Below are 16,207 nucleotides of genomic sequence, written 5' to 3'. Positions count from 1 at the left end.
TTCAGCATCTTTATGCTTCTGAAAACTTTTGGATGCTGCTGATATGATGACTTTTTCTCTCACTGTCTTTGGCCAAGTCATTATAGTAAATAATACACTTGTTTATCAACATTGTCTTGCCTGGCCTACTGATGAGTAAGCCAGGCAAGACGATCGCTGTATTGCTGCCTAGACAGAACCACAACCTGGGGAATATGGAAACTCACTTTTCTGTTGGCCTGTGCTGCTTGGATTGCTCCACTAACCCTAATTATTCACCCAGCAGGTTTGGGCCTCAGGGTAAAGGTGTGCAATAAGAAATTAACACAAGATTGCCTGTTAGAGAGTACTGCGCCTTAGGGTTGTCATTTATTCAATGACTACTCCACGGCAATATTAATTTCACTTAGGTGCCAGTAATGAGAAAGATACCTCCAAAGGTGAACAATTTATTTTTTTTTAATTGATATCCAAAGCAGTATTTTCTTTAATTGTTTCAAGCAAAGTATCGCTGCCTGGTGCTGTTAACATTTTGGAATAATTATTCTTTGTTTGGGGTGAGGGGTGAGGAGGGGCATCCTGCACACTGTAAGGTGTTTAGCAGCATCCCTAGACTCCACCCATTTGCTACCAGTAGCACTCTCCATCCCCAGTTGTTACAAGGAACGATGATGTTTGCAGGCATTGTCAAATGTTCCTTGGGGGACAAAATCTCTCCTAGTTCAGAACCACTGATTTGGAGCAGTAAAGTACGAAAGGATAGTATCATACACACATTGTCAATATTTTATTTTTTGAAGTAAAGCATATGTAAAGAGAGCTTTGGTAGCTAGTTAAAATAGTAAAATCTGGGATTTGATGATGGTACACTCTATAAGGAGTAGAGATTTTCAAAACCTTTGTTTCGTATTGAATATATAAAGACCCACATGTGAGAGCACACATTTATTCAGTTTGATTATATCTGCCTTGTGAATCTTTAACATCTTTCCAGCTTGGACTATTTTTTCCAAGCTTTCTTTATAATTATACCAGGGAAAGAGTTACCTGGCATTAATCAAAACCAGACAGTGGACAATGACAAAGAGCTACCATGAAGAAATATTTCTCTTAGAAATTCCTGGAGGGAAAACAAAAATTGATTAGGGAAAAAGTTCACTGTGTTTTTTTGAAAGGTGAAAAAGATTGAAAGCAAGTAGGGACATACAAAAGCAATTATTATTTTTTACATGGCTTATCTAGGGATAGCAAATGTTTAAGTCAACAGAAAGATAAGATAGCTGTTTCAAATTCACCATCAAAGGTATTTAGAAAATATGATCTATTGAAAGGTATAAAAATCCTTTGAAGAGCTGTGTAGAGTAGAATGGTTAAATACAGAATTCAATCTTAAAAAAAAACCTCAATGGAATCATCTTAATGGACAGCACAAGGATTTCATGCCTACAGGCTCTATATGTAAGTAATCTTTTCTTTTAGTGTTGTTTGTAGATTTCTCTTTAACTCTAAAGTTTAAAAAAATAAATTTCATAGATTTTCAAAGTATTTTTCTTTATTCCTGAAGATTTCACAATCTTTTTATCCCTGTGCTTTTTATTTACTATGATAATCCCCTAGCTAACTTTTTTTTTTCTGTTTTGCTTATCCAAATATTTCAGGGTCAAATAGTTAACACCATTTTATTATTTCTATTGAAACATTTTAGATTTATTAGTTAAGGCATTGTTTTTGTTGTAATGTAAGTCAGGGAAGATGGAGAAATGACCATTTTATGTTGCTTGAAATGCTGATACAATTAAACTAATATAAAAGCATATCTTCGTACTCTTTTTTAAAAGTAAGTTTATAAATAGTTAGAAGACATTAATTCACAGAGTAGTTTTTATGTAGAAACCTTGAGATAATAGAACATTAGACAAAACTAAAAGCGCACTTTAAAGTTCTTAAATTTTGTCTACCTCGACAACATATAGTAGTTCTCGAACTTACCTTGCGATCACAAAGAGTACACAACTGACTCCCAAGCAGGCTAAGAGCACATACATCCAAATATCTGGAGACAGGGGGTTGAGGAAGGAGAAGACACCTGGATTGGTACCATTGGGTTTTCGGTAGAGAATGCTGATGCCAAGGGTCATGAAGGGCTTGGAGAAGTCAATGACTTTCTCCCGCACATAGGTGATGGTAAGAGGAGCCACTGCCAGGTCTGCCCTCTGCAAAAGCAAGTCCAAAATTGTCAGTTTAGCCTTGTTTCTTTGCAAATGTCTGCACTTTTCCTAGGTACTACTGATTCCAATGCTCAACACAAACCATTTCTCACACAGAAAGCATCTGTGATGATTTACTTTAATACAAAAACAGTTGGCTTACACAACTATGTTTATTAAATAGTATTGAACAGCAAAAATAAACCAGAAAGTATGAAACACACACACACACACACACACACACACGCACACACACACACACACACACACACACTACATCATTCTAGAACTTAAATGAAGAAAAAAATGGAGCAGGATGTCTTTAAAAAGGGGATGTGAGCACAAGAAAAAATGGGCAACTTGATCTTCAGTTGACAAGATGAGATTTTGCTCTTAGCTGAAAACTTTAGAATTCTTTTCAATTTAAGAATCACTCAAGTTTATCTTTAGTATGAAGGATGGATCCATAAATTTTTAGCATCAATCTTTATCCTTACTTGCCCTTCTAAGTAAGCAAACTCCATTTCTCAAGTTGTTTTCTACTTAAAAAAAATCCAAACAACATATTTTTTAAGATTAAAAAATATTTCTTTTGTCACAATTTTGTTTTCTCTCTCTTTTTTTTACTTCTCCTTATTATGCATTTTTTTCCAGAGATATAAGAGGTAGTTTTACTTACGTGATCTATGAGTTCTTTAACCATCCCGTTCCATTCTCCTTTGTCATTCTGTGCTCCATATTTGCCATCAGGGACTAGTTTAACATCGTAAATGAAACCTAGGATGTTTGACAATTCTTTCAACAGATCCAGACAATACCCTTCAAATCTGTCATTTCCATATAGGGTCTTATCAGATTTCTTGTACATCACATAGGGCTCTTCCTAAATGAAACAAACCAAATATGAAAACCCTGTTATAATGAAAAGAAGAATTCACTTCATCAGTAACCTGGAGATGCAAAATATTTGAAAATGATTTTGAAGAATTGAGAGTCCTGCAGTCAGTCACTCACCTTCCTGCCTATGACCTCAACAAATACAGAACACTTCATAAATTATTTTTTCTTTCTCTCCTGCTTCTTTGCATGGGAGCATTTTTTCCCCTGCTGAGGGTGGGACTGTGAGTGAATGGTGTACTAGACATCCAGTCGCATTTGAACTTTGGATCTGAGAGGAGGAAAAGCGCAGAGGGCAATGGGGGCCCAGATACCTGGTCTTCCGCTGTGCCCACGTCCAAGTTTTTTTTTGTATGATGTCCTCTTTCCTGGCTTTTTATCTAAGAGCCTCACCTACTTGCAAAAGAGAAGTCTAAATCACCAAATATTTCTGCTCCTTCCTCAACCTTCATATCTACTGACTGCTCTCGTTTCCTCATCTAAATTTCATCTACATTTCATTATTCACTTACTATCTATTTTGTTTGGTTTCTTCAGTGTAGTCAGTTTCAAAGACCATTTTTACGTCTTCTTTTGCCATCAATACCATTTTCATACTTGAAAACACCTCAAATCTCACATCTTATCATTCTTTGCTTATATGCTTACAGGATCAATCTCCTATCCTATGAGTAACAGACATTTTCTTACTACCCTGCATCTATAACCTTTTTAATTCTCATTCAACTAAATGAAAGTGTATTTTGCTTTATAAAATTATAATAGTTGTTATACTGCTGGCATGTTGTCTATGTGTAGGCTTATCCTCAAATAAACTGATAGTTGGGTCAAGTAAATCCAATAGAAGACCCTTTATTTCAATAAGACAGTTGCAGAGAAAGTAGTGACCAGAAGAGCAAAACAGTTTTTACTTTGGATGAACAATTCTCACAAGTTAACAGTTCTACAAATAAATTGATCTGACATGATGGACTGACGTAAGGCAGGGATGTCTGCAAGCAAAGATTTTAGAGAGAGCTACTCCTGCTCAACTCCCTTGAGAAAGGAAAAAGGAAGATCGAACAACTGGCAGGTGTCTAGTGGCTGGATGGGAGTATGACCCAGGCTCCAACAGGAGACAGGACTTTTGAAGAACAGTTAATAAAGGGCTATTTACAGAGTTGTGAGAAGAGCAAAGGGAACCAAAGGTGGTGGTGGAAAGACTTCAGGGCAGGACGTAGAACTCAGGGAACAACCTCGTCAGAAAGGCTGTCCCAAACAGGGCTGAGCAAAGAGGGAGGAAAGAGCACTGCTGGAGCGCAGAGCAGTTGGATCCTAGAATCTGTGTCATTGACAGTACAGGAGCTATGGTATGGAAGGTCAGAGGTTCTGACAAAACCACTAGTAGCCACTGAGAGGGGACAGGGGAAGAGCTTCTTTTACCTCTCTTCCCACATTTCCCTGGTCTCTTGCCAGAGTTGCCTCATGACTGAAAGCAGCCAGCAGTCAGAGAGCAAGGAAGACCAACTGGGAGTGGAAATGGAGTAGGAACGGACTGCAAGGGAGGGAATCTTCAGAACAATTTGAAAAACTTGTAATTCAATCCCATTATACGTATGTACAAACATGCTATTTTAGTGTCCCAGTTAAAAACGGACATTAGCAGACAGAATTATTGTCGGCATGAAAAAGATACTTGAGGAATTCGATAAAGTCTAGGACAGGAGTCTAGATAAGACTCCCTGAATTCCACGAAGTCAACTTACCAGAATGGTGGTGACAATGAGTGTCCGGTTGGCCAGTGAGTCGGTGATATTGTTGGACCTGTCTTTGTTGCCGTCCGTCATGTTAAGCCCACTGTTGGAATTCCAAATCCCAATCTATACAGAACACAGTACATCAGAGGCTGCGGGCTATCAGTGACAGTATTTACATTAAAGTGAGGCCCCTTCTGCACCAGGAATGGACATAACAGCTCACAGTTTGCGACACCAGGAAATCACAGAAGAAGCTACTAAATGGGAAGTGAAACCATGAAGGAATGCACGTGTAGATGAAATAGAAGAAATCTATGCTGCAGGGGCAAGGGTAGGAGGAGGTATTTTTGTTTTTAATTTATTAAGATTATTGCTCTTTTTAAATTAAAAACATCTAAGAATTCTTTTTTAAAAATTTTTAATTTTTTAATTTTTATAATCGATATTTTTTATTATGATATTGTGGGGTACAGTTACATCTAAGAATTTTTAAATGAATTTCAGATTTTTCTTCCAATATATACATGTTGAGAGCTTACTTATGTGCCAGGCACTGTTCTAGGCATTGAGAACACAGCAATGAATAGAACAGATGCGATTTTCTGCTCCTGTGAAGCTTACATTCTACTGATATGATCCTTATGCTGCCAAAGAGGTATCATCAGTTTCTTTAAAATGTATGAATAATGGAATGAAAGGAGGTGGGTGGATGGTGGAGAGACCGAGCATCAAAACAAGAACAAAATAAATGGGAGAAAACATATGGGTGATAAGTAGGCTAAGTTCTGAGCCTGTCTTCACTGAGGCACCAATGCCAAGCAGGAGTGCCTCTTGTTGGCTCTAGCAGGACTCCATTCATACCTTTGTGGTAGTACCTAGCATCTCTTGGTATTGTTACCTGTTACACCTCTCTTGTCTGTCCACTTGATCATGAACTCCTTCAGTGAGTGTTTTCCCTTTTATTACCTTTGATCTTTCTATTGCAGAACTAACGATGGTAGTTGGCATTCAGTGACGTCCATTACTCTTTTAAAAAATAATGACCCCCAATTTTTTCCAGTGGCCAAGTTACTCCCAGGTTACTAGGCCCTGTAGAAGTATATTGATTCATTTAGGCTCTGGGAGGTAGGGGACCCAGGAAAAGAGTCTTTGGGAATTGAGTTATTTGTCTTTGAGAATTGAGTGAGGCATTTACTGACAACCTCACACAGTAGCAGGCAAGTGTGTTTCAGAGCCAAGTAGACCTGGTTGTTGTGTGCCCGTGGACAAGATGCTACTCTTTCTGAGCTTTGGTTCTCTAACTATGAAGTATTTTATAGGGCTAATGAGAAGATCAAATGAGATGATGTATGTGAAAGTGTCAGTGTGTTAAGAGTTGCATGTGTTAATTATAAAAAAATTCAAATGAATGCCTCAGTAATTTATTCAAACTTGCCCTTTTGTGAAAGATTTTGGAATTAGTAGTAATTTTTTAAATCCAGAAGCTGATAAAGTCCAAGAAATATGAAAAACAAGGGAAATTTAGAAACACTAACACTTGGACCTACTCTGAGTTGTACAGAGTGGATTTATGCTTGACCCTTAAATATATTCGCCCAATGGAAAGATGTGGAAACGCTGGATGTCATCATTCTTTGCTTTCCTATTTTTTTACTTTGATTCACTTCCTAAATTTAGCAGCTGAAAATTAATTTAGCTTGACAAGTATCCTTTTTAGAGACAAATGCTTTGAGAAAGTTTCAAGGACTATTACACACTCACACATTAGTGTAAACCATTTCAATTTCACTTTTTTCTTCCTGCACTTAATTAGGATCAGTTGATTGGAAAAATAGACAGATCTTTTTATTGGGGTAAATGAAGGTGTATGGGTTAGTTTTTGTATTTGAAAGTATTGTGCTTTTGCCTGAAAAGAGGTATCTACTGAATCGTGGGCTGGCACCCTTAAAAAGTTAGGTATTTCCAGGATCTAGCGTGATGATTATCACCTAGAATGCACATTATATGTCTATTGCTTGAAGAATCTTTGGTTGAAGTTTTCTTTGACTGGTCTTAAGCCGGGGATAGCATTTTATTCTCTTTCTTCTCAACTTCCACCCCCTCTTTCATTATTTTGAGGCAAACAACCTATTGCTTTTAAAAAAACGTAAGTCACGTGTCTATTGATTTTCACCCAAAGCTAAGCTTTAGGTTATGAACAATTGACTTCTAACACTTTGACAATTGTGTGTAAATTGGGTCCTGACTGTACTTCTAATTACCTTGACTGAGGAAAATGGAATCTAATTTTTAGTTATGTAAGTATTGAAGGGTAGAGAAAATAACAGCTGTTAGCCAATTAATTATATAATAGAATGTGTCCTCCTTAACTCTTATTTCTATTACTGTCAAATGTGTTTATGTTTAAAGGTGCTATACATATTTGAAACACGTCAATGTTGTATGGCCTCAGAATAGCATTCTCTTCTAAAATAAAATTTGAACTTGTAGGCAAATACACCTCACAGCTTGATATCTGGTTTTTACTTCTTTCACCCTCCCTGCTAAAAGTACTGAAGAGATTATTGCTGCAACGATCAATCAACTAAGTCCTGAGTTCCATTCAGTTTGAGCTTTCCTCCTTAAAATAAGAAAAGGGTGACTACTTTTCTTCCTACTCTCTGTATAACAGAAGATCCTTTCAATGTATATGAGAAGAGTATTAAATAGTAAAAGTCAGGCTGCTCCCAGGAAGTGGATCGCATACATGTGCAATTTGAATGACCTCAGCCTTCTGTTTCCAAAAGTGTAATCAACAAAGTATAAGTGTTTTGTGTGTGTGTGTGTGTGTGTGTGCACGTGCGCACGTCTTTTACACCTAAGTAGTTAAATGACTTTACCTGTTAATTGAAGTAAATGAATATGTTGTCAGCAAATGTCTCCCTCTGAAGAAGTCAGACCTCATGATTCATGTGTGCTGGGGGCAGAGGTACAGTTAACTAGATGCCTGGACATTTGGCATTTCAGTCCTGTTCTATGAAGTTGGAGGAGTGCCTCCAGGAAGCAGTTTCTCATTTTCAAGCTGTATGGTGAGAGCAGACAGCAAGTAATTTACCAGTGAGAAGTAGTGGAGGATGGATCAATTATTCGTGAGGAGGAACACTCAAAAGCTAAATTGCCCGGCCCTGACTTCTTTCACTGTGTTAGCTGACATGAGGGAACAGCCATTTGTTATCTAGGACAACTGAGGGGAACATTTGAAAATGAGTGCCCAAATGACATTAAGCAAACATTTTTAAAAAGGATGCAACAAAAGGGTATTCAGAGAGTGACTAGTATCTGTCTTCCAAATCTAGGGAGTGATTCACATAAACTCAAAATCAAAAATTGCTGAGTGAAATAATCAAGTATCTAGAGGAAAAAAATAAAGGTGTATCTGTTTCTTGTATCATGAGCCTTGTTATTAATAACACATTTTAATGTGGGGTGTTGTAAAGATTGCTACTTCCCTCATTTGGAAAGAATTTCAGGTGAACTAGTCTGTTCTAAAAAAAAGGTCAGAGTGCCAAGATGACCTTTTGGAGTTTAGGTGTGATGAAGGTGATTCTCCTTTTAAGACAGAGTCTTCTTGGGGAAAGTATAATGTGTCTGTTGGATCTGAATGGGTCCCCTGTGCTAGAACTTAGGTTACTATGAATTATTGATGAGTAGTCATTACACGAAACAGCACACCATGCCATGGCATATACAGCTACAATGTGGGCAATGACAGATCATAAGAAAGAAAGAGACATGAAGACATGGAGCATCAAGGCCAGAAAGTTACATCTCTGGGAAATGGATGTGGATGTTACAGTTTAGTGATAAATAAAGGGTATTCCCCCTCCCTGCATATAATTTTAGAGCTTGGATTCCATTCCCTGGGGTATTCATATTGAATTAATTCAAAGTGCCTGGAGTTTCAGGCTGGATTAATGTAATAGGTTTCTTTCTGGGTGCCAGTTAGGTTCGCCTATTTACTAGCAGTGAGGAAACCGGATCACCTTCTATGTGCTTTAGTTCACTATAGTTCACTGAAGATTAAATCAAGATTCTTAAACCTGTGTTTTTAAAACTTAAGAAGAGGAAATTTTTGAGGTTGTCTACTGAGTACTACCAAATGGAGACAAGCTTTTTGGCTACAGGGAGAAACTGTATACTTTCTCTGACTTAGCTGATAATTTGAAAGATGAAAGTAATCCTGGCAAAACTGTTCAAGTTGAACAACCTGAAGTGATTTAAGGTCCAACAATTCACAGGGTTTTTTTTGGCAAGTAGTTTGGGGTGGGGGAGGCAGTGTGGAGGACGAAAGGAGGAAGGAAAGGATGGAAGACAGTGTTTGCTGTCATTGGGACATTTTCCTGTTCCAAATGTTTTTAATGTCTAGCATTTGCTTATATAAATCTATGCATGTTCATTGACAACATGGTATTGTAGAACAAACTATAAAATAGTGGTTGTTATAATTTACAAAATAATCTCATTTCCCTTCCAAGGTCTCTAATGTTTTTGTCCTCTGGAAACTGTGGTTCTAAAACAAATTGCAAGACAGTATGCTCTGATGAAGATACTGTGCAAAATAAAGATAGCTCATAAAAAAAAGAATTTTCTGAAAATGGCTCATATTTTGTGGTGGTGACATTGAAGGAGGTGTCTTAGTCTTCTGAGGCTGTAGCCTATCTGACTCGTCTAATGGATCAAATCTATTGTTGTTTTCATACCCCTCAGGGAAAATATTTAGTGATTTGAGAAAAATATAAATGGGTCAATGTCTCCTTCTGTTGCAGTTACTTGCTTTCAATCCTAACAGGGACTGATCCTGCATGGGAAAAACAAAAATAATCTAAGGGGAAGTATTTAATCCATCACTATTTAATTCATCGCAAGCCTGTTTTCAATTCACGGGTAATGTTGTTGAGAGAGAACATATTCAATCACTCCTGCTCTCTCTTTACGTAGACTATCACCTCTAAACTGCAATTGGAGAGCTACTGGTCTGGCAAAAATTGGAAGGATGCAGGCTTTTGCAGTGACATTTCCCACTCCACCCCCAGGTTTCCTGCAGTTGTCATCAGAGTACAAACCTTCTTCCACACTTTATACAAGTGTTTAGACACTTCGCCAGCAGCCTTGGTTTTCAGAGGGAAAAATAAAATAAAAATAGCACTTAATTAAAATGGAGCATGGAACTCAAAGGATATCGTGGTATGTGACTGCTAAGAGTGTCACATTGCCCACCCATTGTCTGGAAGTTTGCATCTTAATTCAGCATAAAGGCTGATAATAGGTACAGTGAAAGGATGAATCAAGACTTAGGTCTCACAGAAGTTATTTGGTCATAAGACTTAATTTTTACTTTTCTTTTCCTACACCAAAAAAAAAAAAAATGACTTAAAGTGCATTTGAATGTATCCAGATAAGCTGCAGCATTGACAAATCTTCATCATTTCTTAAAAAGACCTGTTAAAGTCATTTGTAAATAAAATCCATCAACCAACTAACCAACCAATCAATCCACATACGTGTGCACACTTACATACACACACATTATTCCTTAGCAAAAGAAGTATGCTTGAAGACTTATTCTTTGATTCTGGACTTTTAGATAGTAGAATCTTGAGTAGAAACTTGAGGGAAAGTGAGAAATGGGCTTTTTCTGACAACTTTCCCTGTTGACCCCAAGAGAGGCTGACAAGAAAAGATTGGGCATTTTCTCCCTTGGCTCCTGAAAGAGATGGGTTGGCTTCCCGCATTGCCTTAAGGCCAATCAGCCTTCTCAGGAACTGAGCCCAAGTCACCTGAAGAAAGAAAAGTTACTGCAAACAATGAAGAGAGAAGAAACAAACAGAAAACACTTTCATCTAATTCGATTTTGCCTTTGATGGAAAAACACCAGTAGAGTGTGCATAATAATGCAGTGTATAAATAGCTATGAAAGCATAACAATAGCTCCATATATTTCATCATTCATTTGAGCCAAAAAGATGTTTCCTTAACAGCTTTTCTGCTCCTCTCAATGTTATAACATTAGGGAAAGAGGAGGGGGGAGAAAGACGCATGCTTTGAGAAGCAGACATTTTCTTTAAAAACAAATTATAGGCTTTTAGACCATAACAAGTATCCTTTTCTTTTGTTCTCTCTAGCCCAAATCCCAGATTCCATTGTGGAGGCTGGGTGGGTGCCTTGTGCTCTGTCTGAGCATCTGAGCATCTTAGACCAACCGGAGGGCAAATCAGAGTGAAGAAGAAGCCAGAGATGGGGGTGGGGGAAGCACGTGTATAATGTGTACTCTCAAAGCTCAAAGTAATTATTCTCCTCAAACATTTCACACCAGTAGTCACCTTCTATTCCATTCCATCTAACTGAGCTTTGTCTCAATTAATATTTTTGGGGGTGTGTGGATAGTTAGTACCTGCAAAAAGAAATGTGTCCCAGTTAACAAAAGCAACAAAACAGAAATCAAAACCTTACCTCATTTAAAAAATCAACCCAACTAATTCTAATTAAGTAAACAATTGAATGTTTCCAAAGCCACTTGTTTACATTAAGCACACCCTCTTGTTTACTACAGTGGAAAAAATGTTGGATTATAGAGTTTTTATGTTTAGGTGATGGTTTTGGTGGTTTCATTTTTTTCTTCATTAATGTTCCAAAGGGCAAATTCTTCACATTATAAGTGTTAATTCCAATTTATAGTCATGAATACTAACATTATAATAAAAGCCAAATTCTTTTGACATTATTATTTAAATGAATAGTTTACATTTGTGTTACTCTAAATAGTAACAATAGAACTTTAACTTTGAAAGACTGAGAATTACAACAAAAATAATTCTAAAATGAGAACCAACATTCAAATACATTTTTTTGGCATTTGTCCTAAAATTAAGAAAAGACAGTTAATTTGTTTCAGTAAGCCTCTTCTATCCTACTTTATTCTATCCCTCTGTCACGAATCTCAACATGGAAAGCAATGTATGATTAAAATTAATTTCCAAATAACTCTTGAATGTCATTCCATAGATAAACCCTTGACAGCTTCTTCCTTTCCAAGACTCAACTCAATTTCTTAAAACCTTTGAGAAATGGGCCTATGACTCCCAAACATAGGGTTATATATGTAATAATTTATGCACACTTGCTATATAAACCAGGCACTATGTAAACATTAGTTAGCATTGCTATTAATAACACATGCAATTTGAGAGTCTAGCACGTCGACATCTATCTGCAGATGAGGGAAAGAGAATTAAAAAACTAGATGTAAATGAACATGCTGAAAGAATCACTCCATCATTCCACTTGTCTGTGCATTTTAGCAAAAATGCTTGAGCAATGTTTATTTATTTATTTGTCATCGAGGAGGTTACCTTTTCAGTTCCTTCCTCTTTGAGACTAATAATGTCCAGATCAAAATCCTTCCTCAAGCCGTTGGTTTTATTGAAGGTGATACGCCCTGTCAAGCCATCCCACCGAGCCTGCGGACAAAAAGGAATGTGGCGTTGTTACTGTTTAACACTTATCATAATCCTAAAGCCATCAAAATGGTAATACCTCAAATTCATCACAGTATCCAATTATTCAGTTTCATCACGCTGCTATAAACCATTGCATTGGTTCAATGACTCAATAGCAGAATAGTTTTGCATTTTATTAGTGCTCATTTGTTTTGTCAGTTCTAACATCTTAACACCAGTCGAACCTGTAATAGTGGCAACCTATTAATAAGTGGAAAGTATGGAAAGAATTACTGTAAAATAGTCTATATGTGGAGTAAACAGAGTCTGGGAAGTCATCATACTCTGTCTGTTTTTCAAGGTTAATCCAAATTCCCTTCAAGGTATTGCTGAAGTCAAATATGCCCCTTCTTTTCTTTCTCTGTGAACAGTATATAGTCCAATGATACATTATGGGGTTTTCAGGGTGTTGATGACATAAGCTTTCTAATGTCATTTGGGCATTGTAGCTTCCTATGGCTGCTGTAGCAAATGATCAGACTTGTTGGCTTAAAATAATATAAATTTATTCTTTCACAATTCTGAAGGCCAGAAGTCCAAAATCAGAATCACTGACCAAAATCAAAATGTTGGCAGGGACATGCTCTCTCGGCAGGCTTTAAGGAAGACAACATTCTTTGTTTGTTTGTTTGTTTGTTTTTGTTTTTGTTGTTTGAGTTGGAATTTCACTCTGTCACCCAGGCTGGAGTGCAGTGGCATGTTCACGGCCACTGCAGCCTTGACCTGCTGGACTTAGGTGATCTTTCTGTTTCAATCTTCCAAGTAACTGAAACTACAGGTGCATGCCACCATGCCTGGCTTATTTTTTGATTTATCATAGAGACGAGGTCTCACCAAGTTGCCCAGGCTGGTCTCAAATCCCTGGACTCAGGTATACTCTTGCTCCTGCCTCTCAAAGTGCTGGGATTACAGGCATCAGCCACCACACCTGGCTATTCTTACACATTTAAACTTCAGTCTCCTTCAAAGTACTCTCTGTTCAATGCAATACACCCATCGAGGCACTTTTTCCATGGCTCAAAATGGTTTTTGAATGTATCAATTTTGATACCTTTTAGTGCTTCTGCTGTTTTTTGTTTCACTTCTCCCACATCGGCAAAGTATTTCCTTTTGAGGACTTTTTGCATCCAGAGAAACTGAAGAAAAAAAAGTTGCTCGGGGAAGAGATCAGGTAAATAGGGAGGGTGGGGCACAGAGTCATGCCATGTTTTTTGTCAAAAACTGAACACTCAGTGCAGTATGGGCAGGTATGTTCACAAATCACCCATCATGAAATGGGCAAATGCATCGACAGAATTTCCAAAAAAGAAAAATTCACTGAAGCCGAACACAGCCTCTTACAAAAATACCAGCTGGTACATGAATGTGAATGGGTTCCTATAACACTTACCTAGCGGGGGAAACCTGTACTACAGGGAGTCTGCCCTTCAAAAGATAATTCTGCTTTTTTGGGGGGAGTCCCCCTTCTTATTTGCAGTTGTTTGCACCACATACATCTGTGGAATTCATTTACCCATTTGGCTAAGAAGCAGAGCAATGCAGGGGAAAAAGTGTGTCTTCCATAGGCTGGGTCTGAATCTCTGAAGTGTAACTTCTGGCAAGTTACTTAACCTGAACCTGGGCTATCTCAGATTTCAATGTTTGATTCCTGCAGAGTTTTTGTGAGGATTCAATGACATTTAAGTCTTGAGATATAGAAAGCATTTTAATTTTTAACATTTCTTATTTTTATAACCTTTTCCTTCTTTCCCTACTTTCATTACTCTAGACTTTGGATTTTATTACCTCCACATATCAGTACTCACATGTATACTCTTTACTGGTCTGCACTCTCCTGCGTTTTACAAATCACTATCAAATTAATGATGCTCAAATTTTTATATTCATGCAATATCTCCCAGCACACAGATTACATCATGAATTCATGTCACCCACAAATCAATCTAAACCTTGACCCTGCATTAGAGACTGTAATGGTTAATTTTATGTGTCAACTTGACTCAGCTACGGGTTGCCCAGATATCTGGTTAAACATTATTTGTGGGTATATCTCTGAGGTGCTTCCAGAAGAGATTAGGATTTGAATTAGTGGTCTGTTAAGGCAGATGGCCCTTCCTACTTTGAGTGTGCATCATCTAACCCATTGAAAACTTGAGTATAACAAAAAGGCAGAGGAAGCAGCATTTGCTCTCTGCCTGAAACATCAGCCTTCTCCTGTTCTTCAGTTGGGATTGACCTTATAGGTGTTTCTGGTTCTCAGGCTTTCAGACTCAGACTGGACTTACACCACCAACTTTTCTGGGTCTCCAGTTTGTAGATGGCAGACTGTGGAACTTCTCAGCCTTTGTGATTTTGTAAGCCAATTTATTACTAGATCTCTCTGTGTGTGTATATGTATATATATCCTGTTGATCTCTTTCTCTAAAGAACCTTGAATAACACAGAGATCTTTCAAAATTTTATCTCATCTACCTCTCCAGAACTTTTCACCACTGCCCCCTATGCACAGCCCCAACAACCCACTGGCCTGGACTCTCTAGTCTCTGTGCTTCTGTTCATCACACCCAGCATCCTCCACTCAGTCGTTCTGTCTCCTATCCATTCTTCAAGCTTGGATAATTGTGCTATTTTGGTCCAGAGTCACAGTTCTTCTTTGAAGCACAGGGTTCCCAGCCTGTACACCACACTGACCAATATTGCCTTGCATTTTCACTTGCGATTTTGTACTTATTACTATTTACCATTACACTTTTCAGTTTGAAATTCCTTATGTCCTCAAATGGATTAGCCAAATCTAATTCTCTTACTAAACTGTATTTTCTTTGCTATCTAATAAAATGACATAACCTTTAGGCACTTTAAATGTTTTCTTGTTCCGAAACAAAACTTCATTAATATTTCCTTTTCTGTCTTTCTTCAATTGTCTCTCTATTGCTTTCTTTGAACTAAATTTCAGTTTCTCAACTCACAATCTCATATAATAGTGGTAAAAATATCCTTGATTGGACGTCAGGAAATCAAGTTTAATCTTTAAGCCAATATCAAATTTTGTGATCTTACCTGAGTCATTTTGCTATTTTATAAACCACAGAGGAGTATATATTAAATGAGGGTGTTGTAAAAAAGGAGGTTTAGTTCGAGCATTCTACAACCATGGGGGAGATACCATAGAGGAGCTTAATGTAGTTGACATTCATTTGCTAAGCACATATGATCTGCAAACTGGGCTACAGAAAGGATAAAATACCATTTCCATACTTAGGTTTTAATGTAAAACTTACTGCTATCTGGCTGGGGAGAAAAAACTACAGAGTTCTGTACATTTATTTTTTAACTATTGATTTATTTGGAAAATATTCATTTATTGAGCATCTTCTATGTGCAAGAAACCATGCAGAGAACACAGGACCTAGTAGCTTATAGTTTAGTAGAAACAAACACATTAGTGAATTTTAATAAAGCACTGTAAGTGTGAGGATAAAGATTTATGAAGAGTACTGAAAAAAGAAGTATGGAGAAGAAACTTCTATCCCATCTGCAGGGAAAGAGTCATCAAGAGATTCCTGGGGAAAAGACATCCTATTAAATAAATGGTGTTGGGAAAACTGGCTAACTGTATGCAGAAGAATGAAGCTGGACCCCTTCCTCTCACCATGCACAAAAACTAACTCAAGACAGACTAAAGACTTAATTGTAAGCCCTCAAACTATAAAAATCCTAGAAGAAAACCTAGAAAACACTCTTCTGAACATCAGCCTAGGTAACACATTTATGACCTTAAAAGCAAATGCAGCAAAAACAAAAATTGACAAGTGGGACTTAATTTAAAAAGAACTTTTTTCTGCTCTATCAA

The 16,207-nt window shown here is 37.4% G+C and overlaps 1 protein-coding gene across 1 annotated transcript in view; it reads right to left on the bottom strand.

Annotated features, from left to right (window-relative positions):
- LOC103255260 (glutamate receptor ionotropic, kainate 1) overlaps positions 1–15,423 on the bottom strand; it is a 58,931-nt gene extending 43,508 nt beyond the window's left edge. Inside the window, exons 1-6 of the mRNA XM_021710050.1 lie at positions 15,415–15,423; positions 12,208–12,315; positions 9,922–9,966; positions 4,829–4,942; positions 2,866–3,069; positions 1,969–2,192 (exon numbers count right to left, since the gene is read on the bottom strand). Coding sequence (XP_021565725.1) covers positions 1,969–2,192; positions 2,866–3,069; positions 4,829–4,942; positions 9,922–9,966; positions 12,208–12,315; positions 15,415–15,423 — 704 coding nt within the window. The remainder of the gene's footprint in view (positions 1–1,968; positions 2,193–2,865; positions 3,070–4,828; positions 4,943–9,921; positions 9,967–12,207; positions 12,316–15,414) is intronic.
- Between the last annotated feature and the right edge of the window lie 784 nt (positions 15,424–16,207).

The sequence above is a fragment of the Carlito syrichta genome, unplaced genomic scaffold (genome assembly GCF_000164805.1).
Source record: "Carlito syrichta isolate Samal-C Ts95f unplaced genomic scaffold, Tarsius_syrichta-2.0.1 Scaffold287973, whole genome shotgun sequence".
In the NCBI taxonomy this organism is placed as follows: Eukaryota; Metazoa; Chordata; class Mammalia; order Primates; family Tarsiidae; genus Carlito; species Carlito syrichta.
This window is presented reverse-complemented; position numbering and strand designations above follow the sequence as displayed.